At 32.0% G+C, this 23242-nt stretch overlaps 1 protein-coding gene across 4 annotated transcripts in view; it reads right to left on the bottom strand.

Annotated features, from left to right (window-relative positions):
• The window catches only part of Atg6 (Beclin-1-like Atg6), a 34991-nt gene extending 16083 nt beyond the window's left edge, over positions 1–18908 (bottom strand). For 3 of the 4 annotated variants that reach the window (XR_013014536.1, XR_013014535.1, XM_076457034.1), the window contains exons 1-9: positions 18769–18901; positions 18305–18366; positions 17623–17675; positions 16284–16365; positions 15344–15480; positions 12803–12878; positions 10966–11153; positions 605–688; positions 350–410 (exon numbers count right to left, since the gene is read on the bottom strand). Coding sequence is in view for 2 of the 4 variants with exons in the window: in XM_076457034.1 (XP_076313149.1) it covers positions 350–410; positions 605–688; positions 10966–11153; positions 12803–12878; positions 15344–15480; positions 16284–16365; positions 17623–17675; positions 18305–18366; positions 18769–18895 (870 nt within the window). In the remaining 2 variants the exon portion in view is untranslated. Of the gene's footprint in view, positions 1–349; positions 411–604; positions 689–10965; positions 11154–12802; positions 12879–15343; positions 15481–16283; positions 16366–17622; positions 17676–18304; positions 18367–18768 lie in introns of all 4 variants that reach the window. The other variant, XM_076457033.1, reaches the window with a different exon arrangement.
• Positions 18909–23242: the final 4334 nt, after the last annotated feature.

Below are 23242 nucleotides of genomic sequence, written 5' to 3'. Positions count from 1 at the left end.
TCACATTCTTTTTATTTGTGACTAATCCAAAAATGTGACATAAAGGTCTAGAAATATTTCTGTTCTGCGAGAGTCAAAGCAATTATCTATAAGAACGTAAAGAACAATAAAATCTAATCATCCATGGTGACAGTATTTAACTTCCATGGTCAGACTTTCGATACACTAACCAGAGTATTAAAATATCAAAATTTCACACACTTTTAAAACAGTGAAAAACTGACACATACCAAAGCACAAAGCCAAAATCGGGCACACTTATTAGAGGATTAGGTGGTCAAAATCTGGCAAAATTAAACCTTAATTTTAACATTCAGAGAAAAAAGAAATTAAAATATGATATACTTACTGGAGCACTAGGAAGTCGACCTAGTCGGAAATTATTAATAGTTCCAAAGTGTCCACTGTGCCTGGAGATATGGAAATATCATTAACTTAGAGTAAAAAAAGCACTATTTATAAACAATTATTTAAACCTACAAACATATTGTCATAACCAACTTTAAAAAAACAACAACAAAGATTTAAGCTGAAAATTAATAATGTACATCCAACTCATCTGGACCATATCAGATGTAAAGAAATTACAAAAAATTATGCTCACCATATATGAAATGTAGCATTGAATACATTGGTTTTCTTCAGCTTATCCAGTTGTGTCTGTGCATACCTCAGCTGGTTGTCAACACTATACAAATAACAAACCCAAAAATAAATTGTAAATTATTTCCTGTAAACCTGTTTTTTGTTTCATTGTTAAAACTAATACTTCAGGACATGGCATTACATAAAAGTCTGATGATCTGAACTCTCAACATGTTGAGAAAAAAAAGGAGATAACTTATACATATATAATTAGATTACTAGAACAAAAGGTCCAACTTCCATTTTGGAAAAATTGAAAATTGATTGCTTGGTTGGTTGGTTTGGCATTTTATAGTATAAAGCAACTACACTATCTGTGCCAAACATCTGATAAAAAGTTCAGAAAAGGAATCAAGGTAAACCAAAACAAAGTTTAATTTATGAATTAAAAGCATAAATAGCATTAAATTCAATTTTTACATCTAGTCTACAGCAGTAAGAGAAAAACTACAGTAATACAAGTTGTAAAAGGACTGTCTAATAACATTATGGATAAACATTGGGACAAAACATGTTTAAAATGGTGCTGTTGTTGAGAGTTGTAATGATGGCAAGACAGTAAAATGTGGCTTATTGTGACCTGAGTGTCACATGGACAACACATTGGTGCAATCAGTCCCAGATAAAAGAAAATGACAAGTTAAAAAACTGTGGCCAATGAGTAGTCTGGTTAAGACAACTTCCTCTTTCAAATCCTTATGGAAGCAAGATGGCCAAAGTCCAATAGAGGGTTTTATTTGGAAAAGCTTGTTTTCATGTTGCTCGCTCCACATCGACTGCCAACTGGCATGGAGCCGAGCCTTGAATACAGGACTATAGTCTGTGTATGGAACAGGCACAGCAGTGATGGTGCCAGAGCACACAGATCTAGCTGTGGTGTCAGCAAGCCCATTCCTGCAAATACTAATGTGGTCTGGTATCCAGAAAAACTAGGCAGAAGTAGATGTTAGAGAAATGAGCCAGTCGGTTTTGAATATTGACAAGAACAGAGTGAGAACTAACATGAAGTGATTCCAGAGCCAGTAGAGAACTAAACGAGTCAGCATAAATAGTGTAATTTGAGTACTGCTTAGGTTCTATGTGATCCAGGCCAAGAGAAATGGCATACAGTTCAACAGTGAACACAGAAACTGTAGAAGGGATTCTGTTTAGAACCACCAAACCACAACAAACCATGGCAGAACCCACACAGTCACCTGATTTCAAACCCATCCTTCCATTCCTATTTAAAGATGTTCAGCAAATAACAGATGGAACTTCCAATCAGAAATATTAGCTTTTCTCAGATGACTTAAAGAAAGGTTACATTTGGGAATTTTAATAAGCCATGGTGGAATGAGCTGACCAGTGGATACAGAAATGTTATCACAGAACAGACCCAATTCATCCAACTGCACCTAGATACAAAGGCCAAAAGGAACAATGGCAGATTATCTGTTCTGAAAAAGCATGGCCCACCAAGGAAGAAAAACACAACCCCAGGTGGAATGCTGTGGTAAGGATTGAAGTTTCAGAGCATACAGTAAAGACAGTTGCAAATTGCAGAGGTGTAGAGGAGGTTCATGAGACTGTGTATAAGCTCTGGACTGGAAAAGTGAGGTAAGTCCTGTGCAGAGCCAAAGTCCCTGATGATGAATGGAGTCCAGCATCTTTAAGGTTGAGGTCCTGGCAGAGTCATAAACCAGGGACCCATGGTCTAGTTCTGATCAAATAAAAGCATGATATATCTTTACCACAGAACATCGATCTGCTCCTCAAGTGATGGGAGAGATGACACAAAGGATGTTCAATGCTATCATACATTTGACTCATAGCTGCTTGATGTGTGATATAAAGGTCAGCTTATGGTCAAAGATAAGCTCCAAGAACTTTGTCTCAGGGACCACAGGTAGCACAACTTCACCAATACGGAGTTCAGGATTAGAGTGAATACCCTGTTGGTGGCAAAAGGGCATGCAAACAGTTTGAGAGAGAGAAAACTTAAAACCATTTGCTGTGGTCCACTTCAGTAAACAACTGAGGGCAGTCTGTAGCTGCAGCTCAATATACCTTGTGTTTGACGACTGGCATGAGATATGAAAGTCATCAACATAGAGCCCGTTTGCAACAGTAAGAGGAAGATGTTCAGTGATGACATTAATTTTTATACTAAAAAGTGTGACACTCAAAACACAGCCCTGAGGGACTCCAAGTTCTTGTAGAAAAGAACGGAAAAGTGTTGAACTCACATGAACTTAGAATTGCTTGTCCATTAAAAATTTTTTAATCAAACTGGGCAAATGACTACATAATCCATGTAAATGGAGGTCTTGCAAAATGCCATACCTCCATGTAGTATCATAACCTTCCCAAGGTCAAAGAATACTGATACAAGATATAGTCGTTTTAAAAAGGCTTCCATGATTGACATTTCAAGTCGAATCAGATGGTCCATAGTGGAGCACTGTTGTCAAAACCCACACTGGGTGGACAAGAGGAGGTTGTTTGATTCTAGGAACCAAACAAGATGAGCATTAACCATCCTTTCTAAGGTCTTACAGAGACAGCTCATCAAAGCAATTGGATGGTAGTTTCATAGGAATCTTGGCATCCTTTCTAGGCTTAGAGAAAGGTAGGACAGTAGCCTTAAATTTCTTTATTTGAGGAGGTCTGTCGACCTCTATGGATCCTGCACTGGGTCAACTGGGCAGGCCTTTTTCGTTGGAAGAAAATTCCAGTGACTGAGAACAAGAATGAATGATCATTTTGCATCTTGAGGTGGGAGAAAAAGATGTACCTGAGAAAATGCCCATACCCAGAACCAAAGGAAGTGGATCTTAGGGTTTGTTGGAATGAATATTAGGGACAAAGATGGGTGTTGACATTGATTCATCAACTTTTTTAATTATGGAGGTCAAAAGACTTTTCCTATGGTTTGAGAATGATTCTTTTGGAGGCACAGAGAGATCTGTCTGCACTCCCACTGTAGTAGTGGAATGAAGTGCAGCACCATTTGTCCGAGATGAAGTAGAGGACAGCAACTTTCGAACCTCAGGTTAAGTTATGTTTTGAATCATCTTCAAAAGCTGCACCTCTTTTTCATCCAACCACTTAGAGCAAGAACAAAAGTACAATGGGTGAGAACCATTGCAATTAATGCAATGAGGGTTCATTTCACACTCATAGGCATTGTGGTTCCTTGATGTATGCTTGTTGCAGTAGCAGGTTATCTTAATTCCAAGGTATGGCCATACATTCCAAACCCTCTCAAATATTTCCAGTGTCAGTGGTTCAGAATGTATGGCTGTACCTTGCAATTAAGATAACCTGCCTTGATGGTGGCAGGTGGAAGCAGTGATGTAAATGTTAAAATAAGGACATTGGTCAGAATCATAATTCTATCTTTGTGAGTTGAGATATACCTCACTGCAGAAACTCCTTGGGTGGAGAAACCAATGAGAATCTCTGACTCTGGGATATTCTTCAAATCCCTCTCAACAATAACTCCTTGTGACAAATTCAAAGTAGCAGGGGGGTGTAACCTCAATTGGTACATCCCCAATCACTTCTGAATGTAAGAGGAGTTCACTGTGTTTAGATGTAAATGTTTCCACCAATATGTCATCACAGCAAAGCTTTTTGACTGACTTTGGAGAGCCAGCAAGTCCCTCTTGTCCCTTCTGCATAAAAAGGGAGACATTTACCCTAAAGGTATGTCTGAAAGAAAATGTAATATAAGAAAATGAGGTACAGGTGTTAAAGATGTTGAAGATGGCTGCTCAGCAATGCCAGGGTTTCATGAACACTATACCTAAACACCAACATCAGATACAATGTCCACAACACTTGTTGAGAACATCCAATACTGGTACTTGGTTGACCCTAGCCCAAGTGGACCAGCTGAATGACACTGGGGGGGGACACCCAAAGGCTGCCTGTCTACAGGAATTCAAGGCCAAAGTGGTGTGTTAGGGTTGGGCCCCTCAACCATGGCAAACACATGGGTGGATGTTTAGATCCCAGAGGAGGTAAACTGAAAGAACATAACCTTCCCTGGGAGGTGCCCTTACCATGTATAGAAATCCACACAGAGGGGTTGAAAATGGAAAAGCATAGTTTTAAAATAAATCATAATAACTATTACTAGAAGATACATTCACCTGCAAGCAGATATAACTGCTAGTTACTGAGAAAGGCTATTGGACCTGCAGCATTGTCCAACAGTTATATAATAAGGTATTCATATTTTACAATCACTAATATTCACTATCTTTGAAAAAAAGGGATTTTATTGAAATTTGTTTTAAAAAATGACCTATCATCACAGAGTACATTTTATTGAAGTTTTCTTTGTAGGTGGAGCTGTCAATAAAAGTGCCTTGCTTTTCTGTTGCAACAATCATGAGATTTTCACTAAAGAGAAAAAAAAATTAAAGTTTGTTTTTTAATTGTTTTACATGTGAAAATTATTTCTTGTTTTGTAATTTTTATTGGTTAAATCTGAAACTTACTCCTTTATGTTAAAAATGTTGTAAAATAAGAAACAAAATGTTAAGTTTTAGTCAAATAACCTTTGACCAGTTACTTCCTCACCATTACAATGATTTGTTTTGTATTTTCAGTTTCTCAAACTTTCTAGTTAGAATGGTACTAACAATTTTTTTTTTTTTTTTGCTATTTCTTAGTTTAGGTGGGATTTACTTATTATCATACACACCTGTTTATATTCTGAATGGTTTTTACAAATTATACTTTTTATCACATATTTAACCCTTTTGAGACAAGTCAGGAGACAAAGGTCATGTTACTGTATTTGTTAAATTGTACTGAAGATTTTATTGAGCTATTATTTTATGAATTAAAATGTATGGAATCAAGCTGTACATTATAATTCACACTTTGATATTTTATATAGAATTTAATTCCATAATTTTAAAGTAAGTATTAAAAGAACACTCCTAAATATAGATTTTAATGAGTTGCATAGTATGTTGAATGCAGCACTGGGTAAAATTATATTTTTGTGATATCAAAATACCAAGTCTGTTGTTTTGTATGAATTAGGAACTCAAATCGTCAATTTTGACCAGTTAGAATATAAAATAAGAACTATATCTATTCATATGTACTAAATCAAACATGGTGGCCCTGATCACTTCATTTCATTTCTGGAAATAGTCTTTTGCATACACTTACTTCAATTTACATGATTAACATGTGATTAACCATTCAATGGCTTAGAATGTCCCCCTAGTGGTTTATTCAGTCATTTTAATCTGTAAAAAGGCTATCACATTCTTTCAAACCAAGATTTCAAGAAGGTAAGTTGTGTCTTTAGTCTGCTTAAAGTTTCATATTTTTTACACCTAAATACAGATTAGTTACTACACTTAGTAAATTATAGTAGAATTCTATAATATTAGTTATTTATGATTTTCTGGCTACTCAAATGTATATGTGAAACATCAAAAAAAAAAATTGTTTGATACCGTCCATGTGCAAAATTTAAAACAGTTTAGAAGCTGTGTCCAATAGCAACAGAGTTCAAGCGACAAAGCTAGAAGATATAATTGTAATATATGTTAAGAAAAATAAGTTTCATAACTTATTTATAAATAGTAATAATCTATATACATATATATATAATGTATAACAATTGAAATGTAACTCTATATTACAAAACAACATTTCACTGAAACAGAGCCAAGACAGTGTAAAGACTAAACATCAGTTTTATATTACTGGATATGAGTGCATGAGCACCACATCAATGCAAGTTATGTAACATTAGCTAGGCATGACTAGAAGGTCAGTATATTAAAAAATAATAAATAGATATAAATATATATGTTATAAGATTTAAGCTACATAGACTAAACATTTGTATATTCATGTTATAAAATGTAGTATCTAGCACGGAAAAAAGCATAATTTATATTTATATTACAGGGTCAGTGAATTGACAGGCCCCACATAGTTATGGTATAAAAATAACATAAAATATAAAGTCTTAGTGAAAACAAACATTTGAAATATACTTAAATAGTTTTTGAGATTACATAAATAATATCTGAGATTTTCAGGATGAAGAATAGTTTCTTTAATCATAACACGAAATCACTTCACACTCAGACTAGTGATGAAACAGACTTGATATTTTCAAAAAACAAATCTTTTAGTAAAAATATTTTATTAAAGAAAATCTGAATTTTTGTGTGCAAAAACTTGTATTATTTACTAAAATTCTACCAGATTTTGTGAAGATATACATACTGTATCAAATATTATAGTGTAAATATTTAATGTGTGCAAATGAGTATATAAATTTGTGTATATTATACTAAGTCTGGTCTAAAAGGGTTAAAATTTTCTACCATTAAACTATAACCTTCTAAGCTTTTTCTTGTTATTAACAGTTTATCAATCCATGTTCTTCTGCCTCACCTATCTTACTATTAACCCTACTGCCAGTTATCCTTTGCTGCACATGCACAATGTTTTAGTGTCTTACATTCAAAATTTTATTAAACTTTTTCTATGATATACTAATAAGTATAGCATAAAATCTGAGCTAATGATCCATACTTTAATAGTATACAAGTTCTTAATTCTACAAGGCCAAAATGTTGAAAAATCTTGAATTTGTCCTAATGTGACATGACATTTTTTTCTAGTCCTGTTCTCTATTATTGTCCACCACACCTTCAAAAAGTATGAAATTAAACATAATTTTATAGTGTGTAATTTGTCATTTCACAAACAAACAATAGTTTAGTTACAGAGCTATTGAACAGAAAACAAGACCCCTCCTCCCACATACTCTCTTTCAGAATTTGTTAATACCTCTCTTATATTTAATTATATATTACTTATAACCAATAGAGAGTTAAGGTTTTCATTTATCATATGATGTTCCATATACTGATGTGTTTTATACAGATAATCATCAGATTCACTCAAAGTACAAGCTCTGTTTCCACAGAAATGTTAATAACTAGCTTGGATAAATTTGTAATGACTCTTGTAGCATATTTAGAAAGCTAGAAAAATTTTGAGAGTTAGGAAAAAGTTTCTACATTTTGCCTTCTTATTAGTCTATGTTCTTTGGTACATTACTTAATTAAATAAAAATAATCTAGCACATTACTACAATTAGCATAAGAAAAGTAGTGTTAAGTTTCATTGATAAGAAAAAGAATATTCAGTAAATACTTTATTTCTTGTTTTTCATGTTTATTTTTTTATTTAATATTATAAAAGTAATTAAAATGTAAAAAGTAGCAATATTTTAGGTTAGTTAATATGATACTATGCAAAATAAATACTAATAACAAAAAAATAAAATGTTTATGAATTTAGCACATGACCTTGTCCAGATTTAAGATTTTTTTCAAATCAGAACTTTAAAAAATTAAACTTTGTAAATATGAGATATATCACACTGAAAAGTGAAATATCTGTATTTCTATACTAAAAACTCATTTATCTTTCTGGTTTAAAAGGTTCTGCAAATGTATGCCTTTTCTCACTTTTTCTGGTTTAAAGGGTCCATCAACTTACGTTTTTTTACCTTTTCTAGTTTATAACCCTTTTCACCTTTTCCATTTAAAAAAGAATTTATCAACTTATGATCTTTCTTGCCTTTTCTGGTTCATAAGGATCTACACTACTCTACAACTCTAAATGATGAAATACAAGAATCTACCTCAAATGCTATTTAATATGTGCAATATAAAATTTTAATACAGCAAGTCTTCAACTATGTTGAATGAATTATTTACATATGACTGTAGAAAGCTTACAACACTTAGTAACTCAACAGCTATACTACTTCTGATAACAATTACATTAACTGTATTTTTTCAATGCTCCTCTTAAATTATCTAATACAGATTTCAATACAGATATGCATAAAAACATTCATTCTTCACTTTTTTGGTTTGAAAGGTTCCACTAGTCTAGGACTTTCTTCACCTTTAAAGGTTAGAATAACTTCAATAACTTGTACTTTCTAATTTGAATGAGTCAACTAATTCATGGTCTTCTTCAATACTACCAGTTTAAAACACCTCATTTATCTCAATCCAATCAATATCTGTAATCTTTGTTGTTCTACAAAAAGGGCAAATACCACACTGGACAAATAAAATTATCAGTAATAAACAATCTTTAGCAATCATATATAATACTACAGATGGTTGAGTATTTGCATATTGAAAATCATATTAATCAGAAATTCATATGACAATCACAAGTGACATAAAGTCATGAAATACCAGCATGTTTTCAGACCCACATTTTGATATTTTTTGGCATTCATATTGAAAATTGATCAATATGTAACAGCCCTTCCACTCAGATAATACAGAATTTAGAATCTCCAAGATAACAATATCCCTTGTGTTGAATCCACTGGATAACAGGGAACAAAGGAATATGGATCAACTTGGAGCACCAGGTTCATCCAAAAAGATTTGTAACAAGTTATACCTATTATTGTAAGGAAATGCCATGAACACAACTGTTAATGAGAAAAGTCCACATTCCCAGGCAGCAATACACAACATAATCAAGAAGGATCTCATTCTGTAAAAATGATACAATGACTTGATCTGTATGTTTTCTTATAGAATAACAAAAATAGCCATTTCACTCTCCAACTGACTGATTTATACAATGGTTGAATGGATATGTCACAAAATACTGAATCTATAAAAGTCTCTGCATTCAGACTGTTGAAACAAGCACTGAAAAACCATTGTCTTTGTTTACTCAAAATGGATTATGGAACATAAGTAGGATGGAGCTGTGTATTTTCCACAGGAAATTCTTACACACAGCCTTTTCCACTGGAAACAACAATACAAAGCTACTGTAAAATGCACAGTCATCAGGTGAGCATTACTAGAAACAACTATCCAGTGATTTAAAAAACTGAATTATTGTAAAATACAAGTGTCATGTGTCTCTTTCCGGTATTGTTACATAACTTAATGTGCCGAAATCTACTGTTCAAAGCATAATTGACAAGTTTAAGCTTACAGGACCAACTGCTAACCTCCCTCGTTCTGGACACCCCATCAAAATTCCAGAGAGAACCAAGAGGAAGGTTCTCAGAGAAGTTAGTAGGAACCCTCATTTAACACGTAATGACATACATAAACTTATAAGGGAGGCTAGGGTTGAAGTAAGCACCTTTACAGTTACAAACATGTTACACTCTTCTGGGTTCAAAGCATGCTGTCTTTGTAGAACTCCATATTTAAAGCCTGTTCATTTAGAAGCACGATTGAGGTATGCAAGAAAGCATGTATATAAGCCCTTTACCTATTGGAAGAGTATTCTTTGGTCAGACGAGACTAAAATCGAGCTTTTCGGCCACAATGATGTTCGCTATATTTTCCATAAGAAGGGGGAATGAAATCTTCCAAAGAATACTGTCCCTACAGTTAACCACAGAGATGGCTCGATCATGCTATGGAGTTCCTTTGGCTCTTCTGGTGTAGGCAGCCTTCATCATGTCAACGGAATCACGAAAAAAGAAGGGTACGTTGATATATTAGACACTTATATCAAGAACAATGCTCAGAACTTGCAGCTTGGGCATCATTGGATCTTCCAGCACAACAATGACCCTAAGCACACATCAAAATATGTGCAATCCTGGTTACAGAGGAACCATATAAGCGTTCTGGAGTGGTCATCACAGTCACCCGATCTCAACCCAATTGAAAACATTTGGCATGAGTTGAAGACCAGGGTTCATCAGCGTCATCCAAAAAACTTGCAAGAGTTGGAGGCCTTTTGTAAAGAAGAATGGAAGAAAATACCAGTTCAGTACTGTCAAACGATAATGGAGGGCTATGAGGAGAGATTGCACCAAGCAATTATCCTGAAAGGCTACACAACTGACCATTAAAGTAGATGCACGAACACTTTCTGCCCCTCCTATGTTTGGTAATTTGTTTATAAACAGTTTATTTGTCATTCAATTTACATAAAAATTTATGTAGATGTGTGTTAGTATAATATTTATAATATACTATTATTTCATTATCCTAATCATGATACTTTTTAAATTATGAGGAAAAAACTACTCATGACACAGAGGTACAAACACTTTCTGTCATAACTGTAAGTGATTCACATTCAGTACTAAAAGGAATTTTATACTATTTAGAAAGCAAGCTCTATCAGACAGTCTTTTATCATATTTTCTAGTTAGTTGGTTTCCAAAAGTCTATGCTTTTTGTTGTGGGATTAAATGGATTACATCTGTTTCTGTTTCATGTTGTATTTTATGCTTACAGGAGCTACTAATTTCAAGTAACTTTTTCTCACCTTCTCTGATCATCTTCACAGAATAAAAGCTGCCTTTTCAAGTCACTATACTCATGCCAATATCTTTCCTCCTCAGCTTGAAGCTTCTCCTTTTCTTGTTGCTGCTGAATAAGGCTATCTTGAACTTTTGCCTGCTCCTCAGTAACGTGCTGAAGTTCTGTTCTTAGGTCTATTTCTTTTTCTTCTAGCTAGAGTGAAATATAATTTATATCATGATACAGGTATTATACTTCTTTTACAACCTACTTCATACATAGAAGAATTTAGTTTCTTGCAATGTAGTTGCTATGACTACCTAATTATATCTTTCAGAGATAGCATGCACCAAATAACTGAATGCTTGAAATGGCAAGATTCTAAACAAGAACTGTAAAATATACAGACTGATGTAAATAGTAATAATGAAAAATGTTTTTTTTTTACTTTAATGTTCTCAACATGGATCAATACATTAAAGCTGAAACTAAAATAAACAGTTAAACAATTCAGCCTCTGTGATAATTTAAACCTTTCATTCTGGGTATCCTTTACTACACACAACACAAAGTTTTAGTGTCTTTCAATCAAAAGTTTATTAAACTACTTTTTATGTTACCCGATCAAAGTCACCCGATCCCAACCCAATTGAAAACGTTTGGCATGAATTGAAGACCAGAATTCATCAGCATCATCCAAAAAACTTGCAAGAGTTGGAGACCTTTTGTAAAGAAGAATGGAAGAAAATACCAGTTCAGTACTGTCAAATGATCATGGAGAGATTCCACCAAGCAATTCTTCTGAAAGGCTACACAACTGACCATTAAAGTAGATGCACGAACACTTTCTGCCCCTCCTATGTTTGGTAATTTGTTTATAAACAGTTTATTTGTCATTCAATTTACATAAAAATTTATATAGATGTGTGTTAGTATAATATTTATAATATACTATGCTTTCATTATCCTAATCATGATTCTTTTTAAGTTATGAGCAAAAAACCACTCACAACGCAGGGGTACGAAAACTTTGTCGTAACTGTAAGTTACGAAATGAAGTTTTGATAGGTACTTTTGTGTTTTTCATGTTTATTTTTATCTATTATTCTGACAGTAACTAAAATGTAAAAATAGGGATAGTTTTAAATTATATTTGTTAAAATAAATAATAATCTAATAAAAATGTTGCATCAGAAATGCATGTGAGCAGCTTGTAGTAGCATGTGGGTAATGTAATTCAATAGCATAACTTCAGTTGCATGTGCCTGGAGTTATTTACAACTTACAATGGCACAGACAGCAATTAGACACAGTTCAAAAGACAATAGGATAATACTATTTAATTATAAACAGATGTATACTGTTACTAGTCTAAACCTACTTGGAATAAATTAACGTAGTTTCATATTACAATTTGAAGTAATTCTAGAAAGAACAAAAAGGTAATTTAAATTTACTTTTGATTTTTTTTCTTTGATGGTTACATTTTGAGATAGGGTAAAGTAAATAACAGATAAAATATCAAGTTTTACTGGAAAAAAAAATGTTTGAAAAGTATTTAGGAAGTTTTAGAAATTACACAAAGAAAATTTGAGATTCTTGAGATGAGAAAAAGTATTTTTAATCTTAACATGAAAAATTACTTTACATACAGACTTGTTCAAAGCCTGCCAAATTTTGTTAAGATATATATACTACAGTGATTTAGAAGTGTTAAATCTGTAAAGACTTGAAATAAATACAAAATGTACAAATTAGTCTAGCCCAGGTTGAGAGAATTAATAATACAAAAATCCCATTCAATCACTACTTGTAAGTAAACTGAAAATAATTTTAAAGAGATATAAAAATCTCTTTATTACCTCTTTCAATTCTTCTTCTAATATTTTTAAGTCTTCTTCATTTTCTTCGCACAAATTAAGCTGATCCACAAACTCCCTGGAATTACCAAGTGATTTTAAATGATTTTCAGAAAAATAAACATAAAAATAATAAAACAAAGTGGGATACTGAAATGCATAACAAAGACTGAAAAAAAGAGGTTTCTATTTTTTACCAAATTATTTAAGAAAAAACCTTTTTCTAAGAAAATGTTGGTTGATTTTAGCAATCTAATAACACTCAGCATCTAAAAGTAGACAGTTATTTACTGGTTGGTTAGTTTTGGCTTTAATATTTTGAAATTTAATAATGTAATCTATTTTATAAAACAATACAGATTTTTGTTGAAAATGCTGTCCGTCATTCCCATCTCATTTACTTTTATATACCATATTGACCTGATTATAAGATGATGCTTTCGATTAATTATCAGCATGGGCTTGGATCCTGGGACCAACCTTATAACTATTTTGTGCTTGTTATAGTTTTCCTGTTATTTTCAAACTGGTAAGCATATGTTCACAAAATTTGGCCAATTACTAGTAAACATTACAATGCTTTCATACATAAGATATCATTTTTTTTTAATTTAGTCTTAAGATTTGTTGAGCAATGTTTTTCTTTTTTTGCACATTGCCTACAAATATGCAAAAACTAAAAATCTTTATATGCATCAGAAAAATTTTCAAATTTCACATGTGAAATCCTTATAATATCCAGATAATTATCAAATGTTTCTTAAGAAAAATTTTGTATTTTTTCTGTTATTTTCAATAACAACTCTCTGGGTGGTTCAGTCAATTTGACTGATCTCATAACCACCGTAAAAAATTAGGATATAAATATAAATTATATTTCTTTCATTCTACAATGAAACCACGTTTAAACTAAATATCTTGAATGTCATAACATTATACATTTATATATACTTATTACTTTTAATATATTGATCTTTCAGCCACACCCAGCTAACAATATAGAAGTTAAAATTATGCAACAAACGTGCTCTCATGTTACCATATCCAGTAATATAAAGTTGCCCTTTAGTGTTTACAGTGACCTCTCTTGGCTGTTCTAATGCACTAATATTTTGTAAAATAGACACATTTCAATTATTATGCATTATATATATTATTTACAAACAAGTTGAAAACATATTTTTCTAAAAGCACAGAACAGAAAATAAAGCAGTAAAGTAAACAATTATATCTACTAGTTTTGACCTTTATACTCAGATTCTGCTTGTCATAGCTTGCTAATCCTTAAACATTTTGCATGTGGAGGATGTGAAATATTTTTAGATTTTATATACACTACATACATGTTTGAAAAACCAAAAGAATCATAAATTACTATATTAATACCAAAGAATTCCATTATAATTTGTTAAGTTTTGTAATTAAGTTGTATTTGGATATAAAAAAATATGAAATTTCAAACAGGCTAAAGACTCAACTTACCAGCACAAAGCTTGGACTCAAAACTAAGAGTGCTTGTTATATTTGAAATTGGCTAAAAAAGTCACTAGGGTGGGATTCTGATCTTTCAATTGGTTATTCATGTCATATACAGAAGTAAATGTACATGAGGGACTGTTTTCAAAAATGGATAGAGAGGAGTGGTACCATTGTGTTCGATTCAGTACAAGTGACATCTCAGCAAACAGAAGAAATATCGGCAATTTGAGTTTCTAATTTGTACAATACAACTGACTTTGCATTTTAATATTGCAAACATTTAATTTGAACCAGTGCTACATTCAACATACCACGTGACACACAAAATCAATATTTAAGTATTTTTGTTTAATATTTACTTTTAAATTAAGAAATCAAATAATGTATAATATAAAAATTTGAATTACACTCTACAATTTTATACCACACTTATTGGCATAAGCTCATAAAATAATAGTTAAATAAAACTGTGAATGTAAATCAACAAATGTGATGACATGGCCTTTGATACATAACCCATCTGGAAGGATTAATAATTGGCTGTAAAATTCATGGTTGCTTTATAATTACAGCTGAACAAATGCCTCTTCTCCCTACTCTACCTGTTGCATTCCTGAATGTACAGATATTTTTTTAATTTAATAAATGTAATATATTTTTAAAACTATGTACATTTGTTGCTGAAAATGCTATCATTCACTTCTCATTTACTTTTATATAACAAACTGACCTGATAAGGTGATGCTTTTTTATTAATAATTGGAATGTAAAATTTATTGTTGCTTTATAATTGCAACTAACCACAGGTCCCCTTCCCCCCTACTCTAACGTGTCACATTATTGAATGTCCAGACAGTATCTATCCACACATGTATGCCAGATGTTCACTCAAGGTCATTGCTAATTCTTGCATCTAATCCATCTGCAGGCTGTTAATTTATTGTACTGACTTTGTGCACCTAAAAAAAGGATATTATGATAATCAATGTCTTTCCAAGGATACTTGAAAATGGAGATCACTTTCTATACAAGATCTCCCTATAACTGGAACAATATAGTACTTACCTATAATCTTTGCATTCATCCTCTGCTATTTTCAGTTGTTGATCCATCTGATCTAACAGTGAGTCTGTGCATTCTTCACATAAAGGATGATCCACATCAGACTGATCCGACATGATGTCAAACAAGCGACTTGTTACCTGTATAACAAATAATAAAATCCCTTTACAAATACACATATTCCTCTGGTAAATTAATAATTCTGTCTTACATAACAAGTCTTCGGCATTCAATTTGTTTGGACAATTATTATGTGCCAAATAATCTCACTCTTACAAAGAATATGTATACACGCTCATTGCTCAGAACACTCTTGTTTACAATAACACAGGTATTTTACTGTTTAATTGTGTGAACAGAATAACTCTAATACAGATTATCAAACTTATAAAGTTTGGCAAAAACTACAAATACACTAACTTCTTTTGTAGATATGAACTAGTTGTGAGACACTGATTAGAACAAACTATTTAACTACTGGGTTGAGGAATAATTTGCGAGCGTTTTTTCAAGTTAAACAAATATATTCATAACTGAAACGCTTTCGCAAAATATTTCATGTCATTTGGTAGATAATGTTTTGCTCTAATAGATGGTGTGTTTGATTTTCATATGTCTTTAATTTTTGCTTTCATTTTCAGCTCATTAAATGGACTGTCAAGTGGACAAAATCGAGCATTTTCGACACCATCTGCTTTTCGCATTTAATTTCTTGCAATTTCGTTTAAAACAATGCATACTATATACCTAGGTATTACATGAAATAAAGTATCATAATAAATGTTTTGGGTGTAATGTGTTCATGCATTGAAGTATTGTATAGTCTTGCATGTAATGCTTGAATGAAATTATTTAAAAACACTCACGAATTATTCCTCAACCTAATATATTGATTCCAATTTTGATTTACAAGATGACTATTCTCAAACCAGTATCTTATTACCCTAAGGTGATGGCCAAGACTCTCAGTTGTTCCAGCGCTACTATCTCCAACCATCAGAAACCCATTTCCACTCTCAGTAAGCCTATAGAAATTAAACACTGAGCTAAATTCTCTTTGAATTCAATGGCAATAACATAAATTCAATTCCTTGTTACATAAAAAATATAAAAGTACATAATCTATTAAATACATTCTCACAGTTATGAGAGTTTGTTGTTGTAGTACACTTGCAAACATTTTTTTAAATAATGAAATATAAGTAAATGACCTAAAAATTATAAAATACTATTAACTATACATTTAATTAACAATAATGATAAAATTTGATATAATTTGAAAAGTGACTTATAAATTAAGACAATCTTTTATCAATTTAACAAATAAGAAATGTATTCCTCATAAAACTTTTGTTCCAACTAGAAGCTTATGCTTGAATTAATGTAAAAGGGAATGAAATTATTATTAAATGAAAAAAATGTAAAATGACCAGAATAAAAATTTTATAAACATTTCTCTAAATAAAGAAATAAAATAATATATGATTAAGAAAATGAGGGACTGTGAAAATCTCTTAGCTCAGAAGATCACATTTGGTTTTATGAAATTTAGCTGTTATGTTTGCATTAATTTACTAGGGGAAAAATCAACAGTAGTCATACAAGAGACACCAAAATCACAAAATTATCCAAAAACTCATCTTCACATGTTTATTGGCAGTTTGGTTTAATTTTAGATGAACTAAAAAATTTTGAGTACCAATTCAAACATCCTATAACTAATTAATTGAAATATATATAAGGCAGATAAATATTCTTTCAGAGAGCCAGAAGTTTTAAGCCATCTCAAATTATTGATGATATTTGGTTTCTAGAATGACTACCCACCAGTTTGATATAACTCTGAAAAATAAAATACAAAATTTACAGATTTTTCCATGAAATGGTATCTGCCAGAATGAGTTGACAAATTTCATTTGCTTCATACATAACAGATATATACTAATTATCAAATGTTATTTGTATGAACCTTTACAATTATATAGTCCAGTTTCATTTAAAGTTCAAAAAATTGAAAAACATTTTGCAAGCTTCCTTCAATACATTACATCTCTAAATAAATAGGAAAACTTTACAGGCCAAATGGCCTTCTCTTTTTCATTCGAAAACTAAGTAGAAAGAAAATTAAATGTGTTTCCAGCACAATGAGAACACAAATAGCTTGGCAGGATTCTAAGCATATGTTAGTTATATTGGATAAATAACATAACACATATTCAGAAAATATACATGAAAACAATAATCAATGAATTTATTTAAATAAACAAGATTTTACAACATACCTTACAGGAGCAATATACTTTCTTGAGATTTCATATTCTTCAGTTCCATTGCCCTAAAAATAAAAACAGACAATTTATCTTGTACACGTAGATTAATTTTTATGTACTTCTTAATATAAAATCATCAAAGAAAAATGTAACCAAAATCCTGAATTTTCAAACACATATCAAATAAAAAAAGGTAAATTGTCATATTACGAAAAACTCTAGAAAAAGAGAAAAAACCTTAACCACAATTCCTATTTATCAATGCATATTTGCAGTAACCAAACACGAAACATACATTTTTAATGGTAAAATCTGACTATGCAAAGTGTAGCATTAAATTTGTTTCATTTAAACCAATTTATATACAAAATACATGTTGTAGCTAAGCAAAGTATGTTTTTTACAGAAATGTTATACAATGTTGTAAGTGGTATTCAAAATTCAATATAAACAAAATGTGAAACATACCTTAGAATGTACATGTATGTAAACATATGAAAAACTTAATTTAATTATCAGATGGAAGAAAACCATATGTGCAATTTCATCACATTTTAAAATATACTGAAACCATGGTGCTTCAATTTGTTATCAAGTATTGTGTGATCAGTACATCAACAACGTATTTGCATAACACGTAATTCATTTGTTTATGATAATTGTGTTATGACACTCTAGTTGGCATCAAACTTACCTTATGATCATTCTGCAAAAGGTGTACAGTACTACTTGAGTTAGAATGGCTTAACATAGGAGCTGTAAAATAGTATAAGCAAATATTTTAATAAATTACAATTACTTCACAGAATAATGTTATTTCAACTAGAAAGTAAAACAGTGGGAGATATAACAACAATGTTGTATCAACATACACTTAAAAATTATTACAACTGAAAACTTTGCTCTTTCAAATTTTGACTTCCATTATTTATGCCTGATCATTAAAACACTAGAATTATAAATATTTTTACGTTATCGATATATATATATATATAATAAACTGCATTTACTTGATGATTTAAATATTACGAAAAAATTCACTTAACTTTGATCTCAAGCTAAGTTAAATTATTCCTGCAAGTTCTTTTTAACCTTGGAAGTTTAACTTTTAGCATCAACATTTTCTATCGATGATGTTTATATAAAAAGTAAAGATACCAGATAGCTCTGAAAATGTCTGATCATCTAGTGATCCAAATGATGAATCCAATTTTAGGGGTTGGCAACAACGTTGGCATACATAATTTACTCCAAACGTTCGGTCTACTTTATCAGATGATGCCATTTTGATTTTAACGACCTCTGTTGAGATTGTATCTTACAACTTAAAATAACATATTTAAGAGAAAATCGTAAATGGTTTTTATATGTGTATTGTTTGAAATATTGTTGGTGTTGGTGTTAGTTTATTGTTTTCGTTTTACAGAATATATTTTCAACACTGACATTTCATTTAAACTAATTTATACACAAAATACGTGTTGTAACTAAGCAAAGAATGTGGCTGATCTTGTTGTTGTTTATTTATTGTTTTCGTTTTACAGAACAGTGTGGGGCCTGGCATGGCCTAGCGCGTTAAGGCGTGCGCTTCGTAATCTGAGGGTCGCGTGTTCGCGCCCGAGTCGCGCCAAACATGCTCGCCCTTTCAGCCGTGGGGGCATTATAATGTGTCGGTTAATCCCACTATTCGTTGGTAAAAGAGTAGCCCAAGAGTTGGCGGTGGGTGGTGATGACTAGCTGCCTTCCCTCTAGTCTTACACTGCTAAATTAGGGACGGCTAGCACAGAGAGCCCTCGAGTAGCTTTGTGCGAAATTCCAAAAAACAAACAAACAAACATTATAGCAAAGCCACATCTGGCTGTCTGTTTTACCAGTGAAAACACTGTAGCAATAACAGCCATTTTTCGCTAGGCTAGTCCATGATTTAAGCAACTTTCTCCAAATGTTCTAAATATTTATCAGCTTAATTTTCATTAAATTGTGATATCTTAATATGCCGACTGAATTCAGAGTTCTCATTTTGCCTTTGTCAACTGAAGTTGAGTCTAAAATCTATTTCTTTTGGCCTATTTTATTTTCTGGCTTTCATATAGTCTTATTCAGCCTCGAGATGTTTACTTTCCATTTCGATACGGGTTACATCTTTCTGGGCTTCTTTCTTGTCTTAATTAATGCTGACTTTTCTAAACTAGCGTCACACCCTTTTTATTTACTGTTCTATGTTTAAAAAAACAACAGTTTAAGAATTTATTTGTAAACAGTAATAAAAATGTTGATCTACTAAAACACAGCCAAGACTGAACATTGGTACAGCGGCAAGTTTACGGATTTACAACGCTAAAACCAGGGATTCGATTCCTCTCGGTAGACTCAGCGGATAGCCCGATGTGGCTTTGTTATAGGAAAACACTTAAGAATAGTAAAACCTTTGAGTACGTAAGTCTTGTAATTGTTACTGTTAATATGCAAACTTTCGTGAACATATACAAAATAAATAAAAAAATTATAGCATGAACACTATAAGCAGAACGAAATGGTTATAAGGTCAATCTCTGTGATCGAACCCATGTTGAAAGAGTTAATGAAATCATAATTATGGGTGATTTAAGTTCAGGCACGTAGATTGGGAGATATTAGAATCAATCCGTTTGGAAGAAATGTTTTTTGAAAATTGTTCAAAATACTTTTATTCATAAATTAACCTAGGAACCTTCTAGAAACAATGCTACATTGGAGCCACAGACTATTTTTACACTTTAACTTTTGGGCTTGTCATAAGAGTGACAGTCAACCCCTTAACCTGTTTGGTGAATTGAAGAATACTATTGAATGACAACTTCCCCCCTGATGGTATATTGGCTTTACTGTTGAGTACAAGCACAACTATTGTGTTGTTTAGTTAACATAATTTTATAAACTATTACTTTTGAAACAACATATTTTTGACATAACAGTGGTTTGACGAATTCCATGTAAACAAAAGAAGTCTTATTTCAGCTTCTAAGTTCTCGGTCTATTCTTTTATCCAATGATTAGTGGGATTGACCACAACTTTATGATGCTCCTTACAGCTGAAAGGACAAGCATGGTTGGTAGGATGGTGATTTGCACTCGCAACTGTCAGACTGCAAGTCATGCACCGTAATCACCTGTGCATGTTAGGCCTTGTCAGTTGGATTCTGAAGTTATTAAACGAGCGTGTACGAATGCTTTAGAGGAAATGAGTATTATTTGAAGTTTTATAAACAATTGTGATACACAACATTGAACCAAGTTTTTATCATGTGTGGGTTTACATTCATTTGACTTGTTTGGAATATATTATTCTTAAATTGATTGAATTTTGTTGTGTCCATTTATTGTTCAAATTCATCACCAACTACAGAGTATTCAGTCCCATGAACCTGATAATCCATAATACAAAAAAGTGAGGAAGGATGGTTAAATATATAAGAAAACAGGTTTCTATTTACAAAAAAAAATCTTCGAAAGTATCTTGTGAAGTTTGCATTCAAGCTAAATAATATCGCATACTGCATAAGCAATATATATATATCTAAATCAGCTGTTACTAACATACGAAGAATGACGAAACCTGAATGATATAATACCTTGACTAATTTTAATATTCGAATGGTGAGGCTGTGCTACTTCAGGTAGTTTATAAAAATGTTCATTTCTGCTAAGTTATCAACAGTAAGTTAAATAATTCTGAAATGTTTCTACAGTGTATGACGATATACTTGTTCTTATTCTAATAGACATTTTAACAACGTTAAATACACACAAAAATACAGCACACACAATGGACACTTTCAGTTCAAGACTGTTTGTTTAGAATTAGGCATAAAGCTCCACCATGGTCATTACGGCAATCGAAAATCCGGTTTCTCGTGCTATGAATTCCAAGACATGCTACTGGGAGACAATTCAAGAGAGAGAATTGCAACTTTGTATTAGAAACAATCTTAAAAAGACCTTAGTAGATTGATATTAAGCTATGCAATTCGTCCGAGTATACGAAAGTGTATTGTCAAATTTTATCCCCCCCACACACACCAATCTATCCTGAGTAAACCGAGAAAGTTCTCAATCTATATTAAATAATGTAGTAACTAAATAGTATATGAAGAATTTTTAGACAGACACGATGTTAAAAACCTTAGACAATAAATTTTTGGTTTGATGTGATTTCTTTATTCAGAAACAAGCACCGAGCTTCAAGAGGGAGATGAGACTTGGCCCGTAGAGGGATTTTACAACTATGCTAGGCCGGGATCTGTACAGAATGTAAGTAGTAGTTATTAATTTTATATGTTAGACTCTAACCATAATGCATGATCTCTAACTAGAATAAAACAATGATCTTAATATCGAGAGGTTGATACATCACAATATTGTTACAGTCAAATAATGTCTGATGGTCAAACACAGTTTCTATTGGAAAAGTTTCTATTGTAAGACAGTTGTGTAAAGAATACACCACTACTCGTTGTCTGCTTTCCTTAATCAATGTCCGTGGATAAGGATGATAATTCTCCATCAGTCTGATCTATTAATGATTTGACTGTTATGTCATTGTTTGTCTCCAGATGCTTTAGCTATACAATGATTGAATGGATTTATTGTGAAATAGCATGTGTATATGTGACTTTGGCACTTTTGAGATGAGCATACTCTTTTATTATGTTACCTGCTGATGAAGATTCATTTTGTTACTGACTGACACCCATGTTGATGTTTTCTCATCTGTTGCAAGATGCTGCACTTTCTGTACCATGAGTGAGGGGTAGACTGACTTCTTTCAGGTCTCTTTTTGGATGGTTTTGACATTCCAAGTTGATCTGTACATGTATTGCTTTGTTTCTCAATGTCTAAATTTTGTGTAGAAAACGGGTGTCAAATAACCTTTCTAAAAGTGACCATGTTTTGGTAGCATTGTAGTTCATATGACACCAAACAAGTAATAAATGTCCTTCACTTACATTCCTTTCAAATACTTCGTATATATGTTATGATTATTGCAACATTTCTTGAAGTAATTATTCAGAATTATCTTAGTAAAGTGTACTCAACCCTCTTTATACTCTATATTTTTATTTATAATGTACTGAACCCTCAGTTTACTCAGATGTTTGGTTTATAGTGTACCCAACTTTTTGCAACTAATGGATTTGATGACCCCCATTGGTAATTCTCAGATTAATTGTATAATCTCTGCATTTTAGTTTTATGGAAACAACTTTTTTCTGGTTATGTGTAGAAATGACCATGCTCTTAATTTCACCTGAAAAGACGATCAGAGAAATTTTAAAACGTAAATATTATTTGTCTTAATTCGAGGCTTTTTCTTATGTGGATGAGTTTGCGTTCCCAAATGCATTTGAAAATGTTATGAGAAAAGTAAATGTCATGAATAAAAACAAATGTACTTTCTTCTATAAGATTACACACACAGGTGCTGACTTTTACACACATGCAATTATATCTAATATTTTATTGTTCACCAACAAAATTAGGTTTATGATAAAGTTTATTTGGAATTTGTGGAAGCAATTGGTGTATCAAAATAGTTTAAAAACACATCACTATACTTTGCTGACCGTTTTCCAATTTAAATATTACAAATTGG

This window comes from Tachypleus tridentatus, chromosome 9, assembly GCF_004210375.1.
Source record: "Tachypleus tridentatus isolate NWPU-2018 chromosome 9, ASM421037v1, whole genome shotgun sequence".
Lineage (NCBI taxonomy): Eukaryota > Metazoa > Arthropoda > Merostomata > Xiphosura > Limulidae > Tachypleus > Tachypleus tridentatus.
Note: the sequence above shows the minus strand (reverse complement) of the source record. Positions and strands in the feature narration are given on the sequence as shown.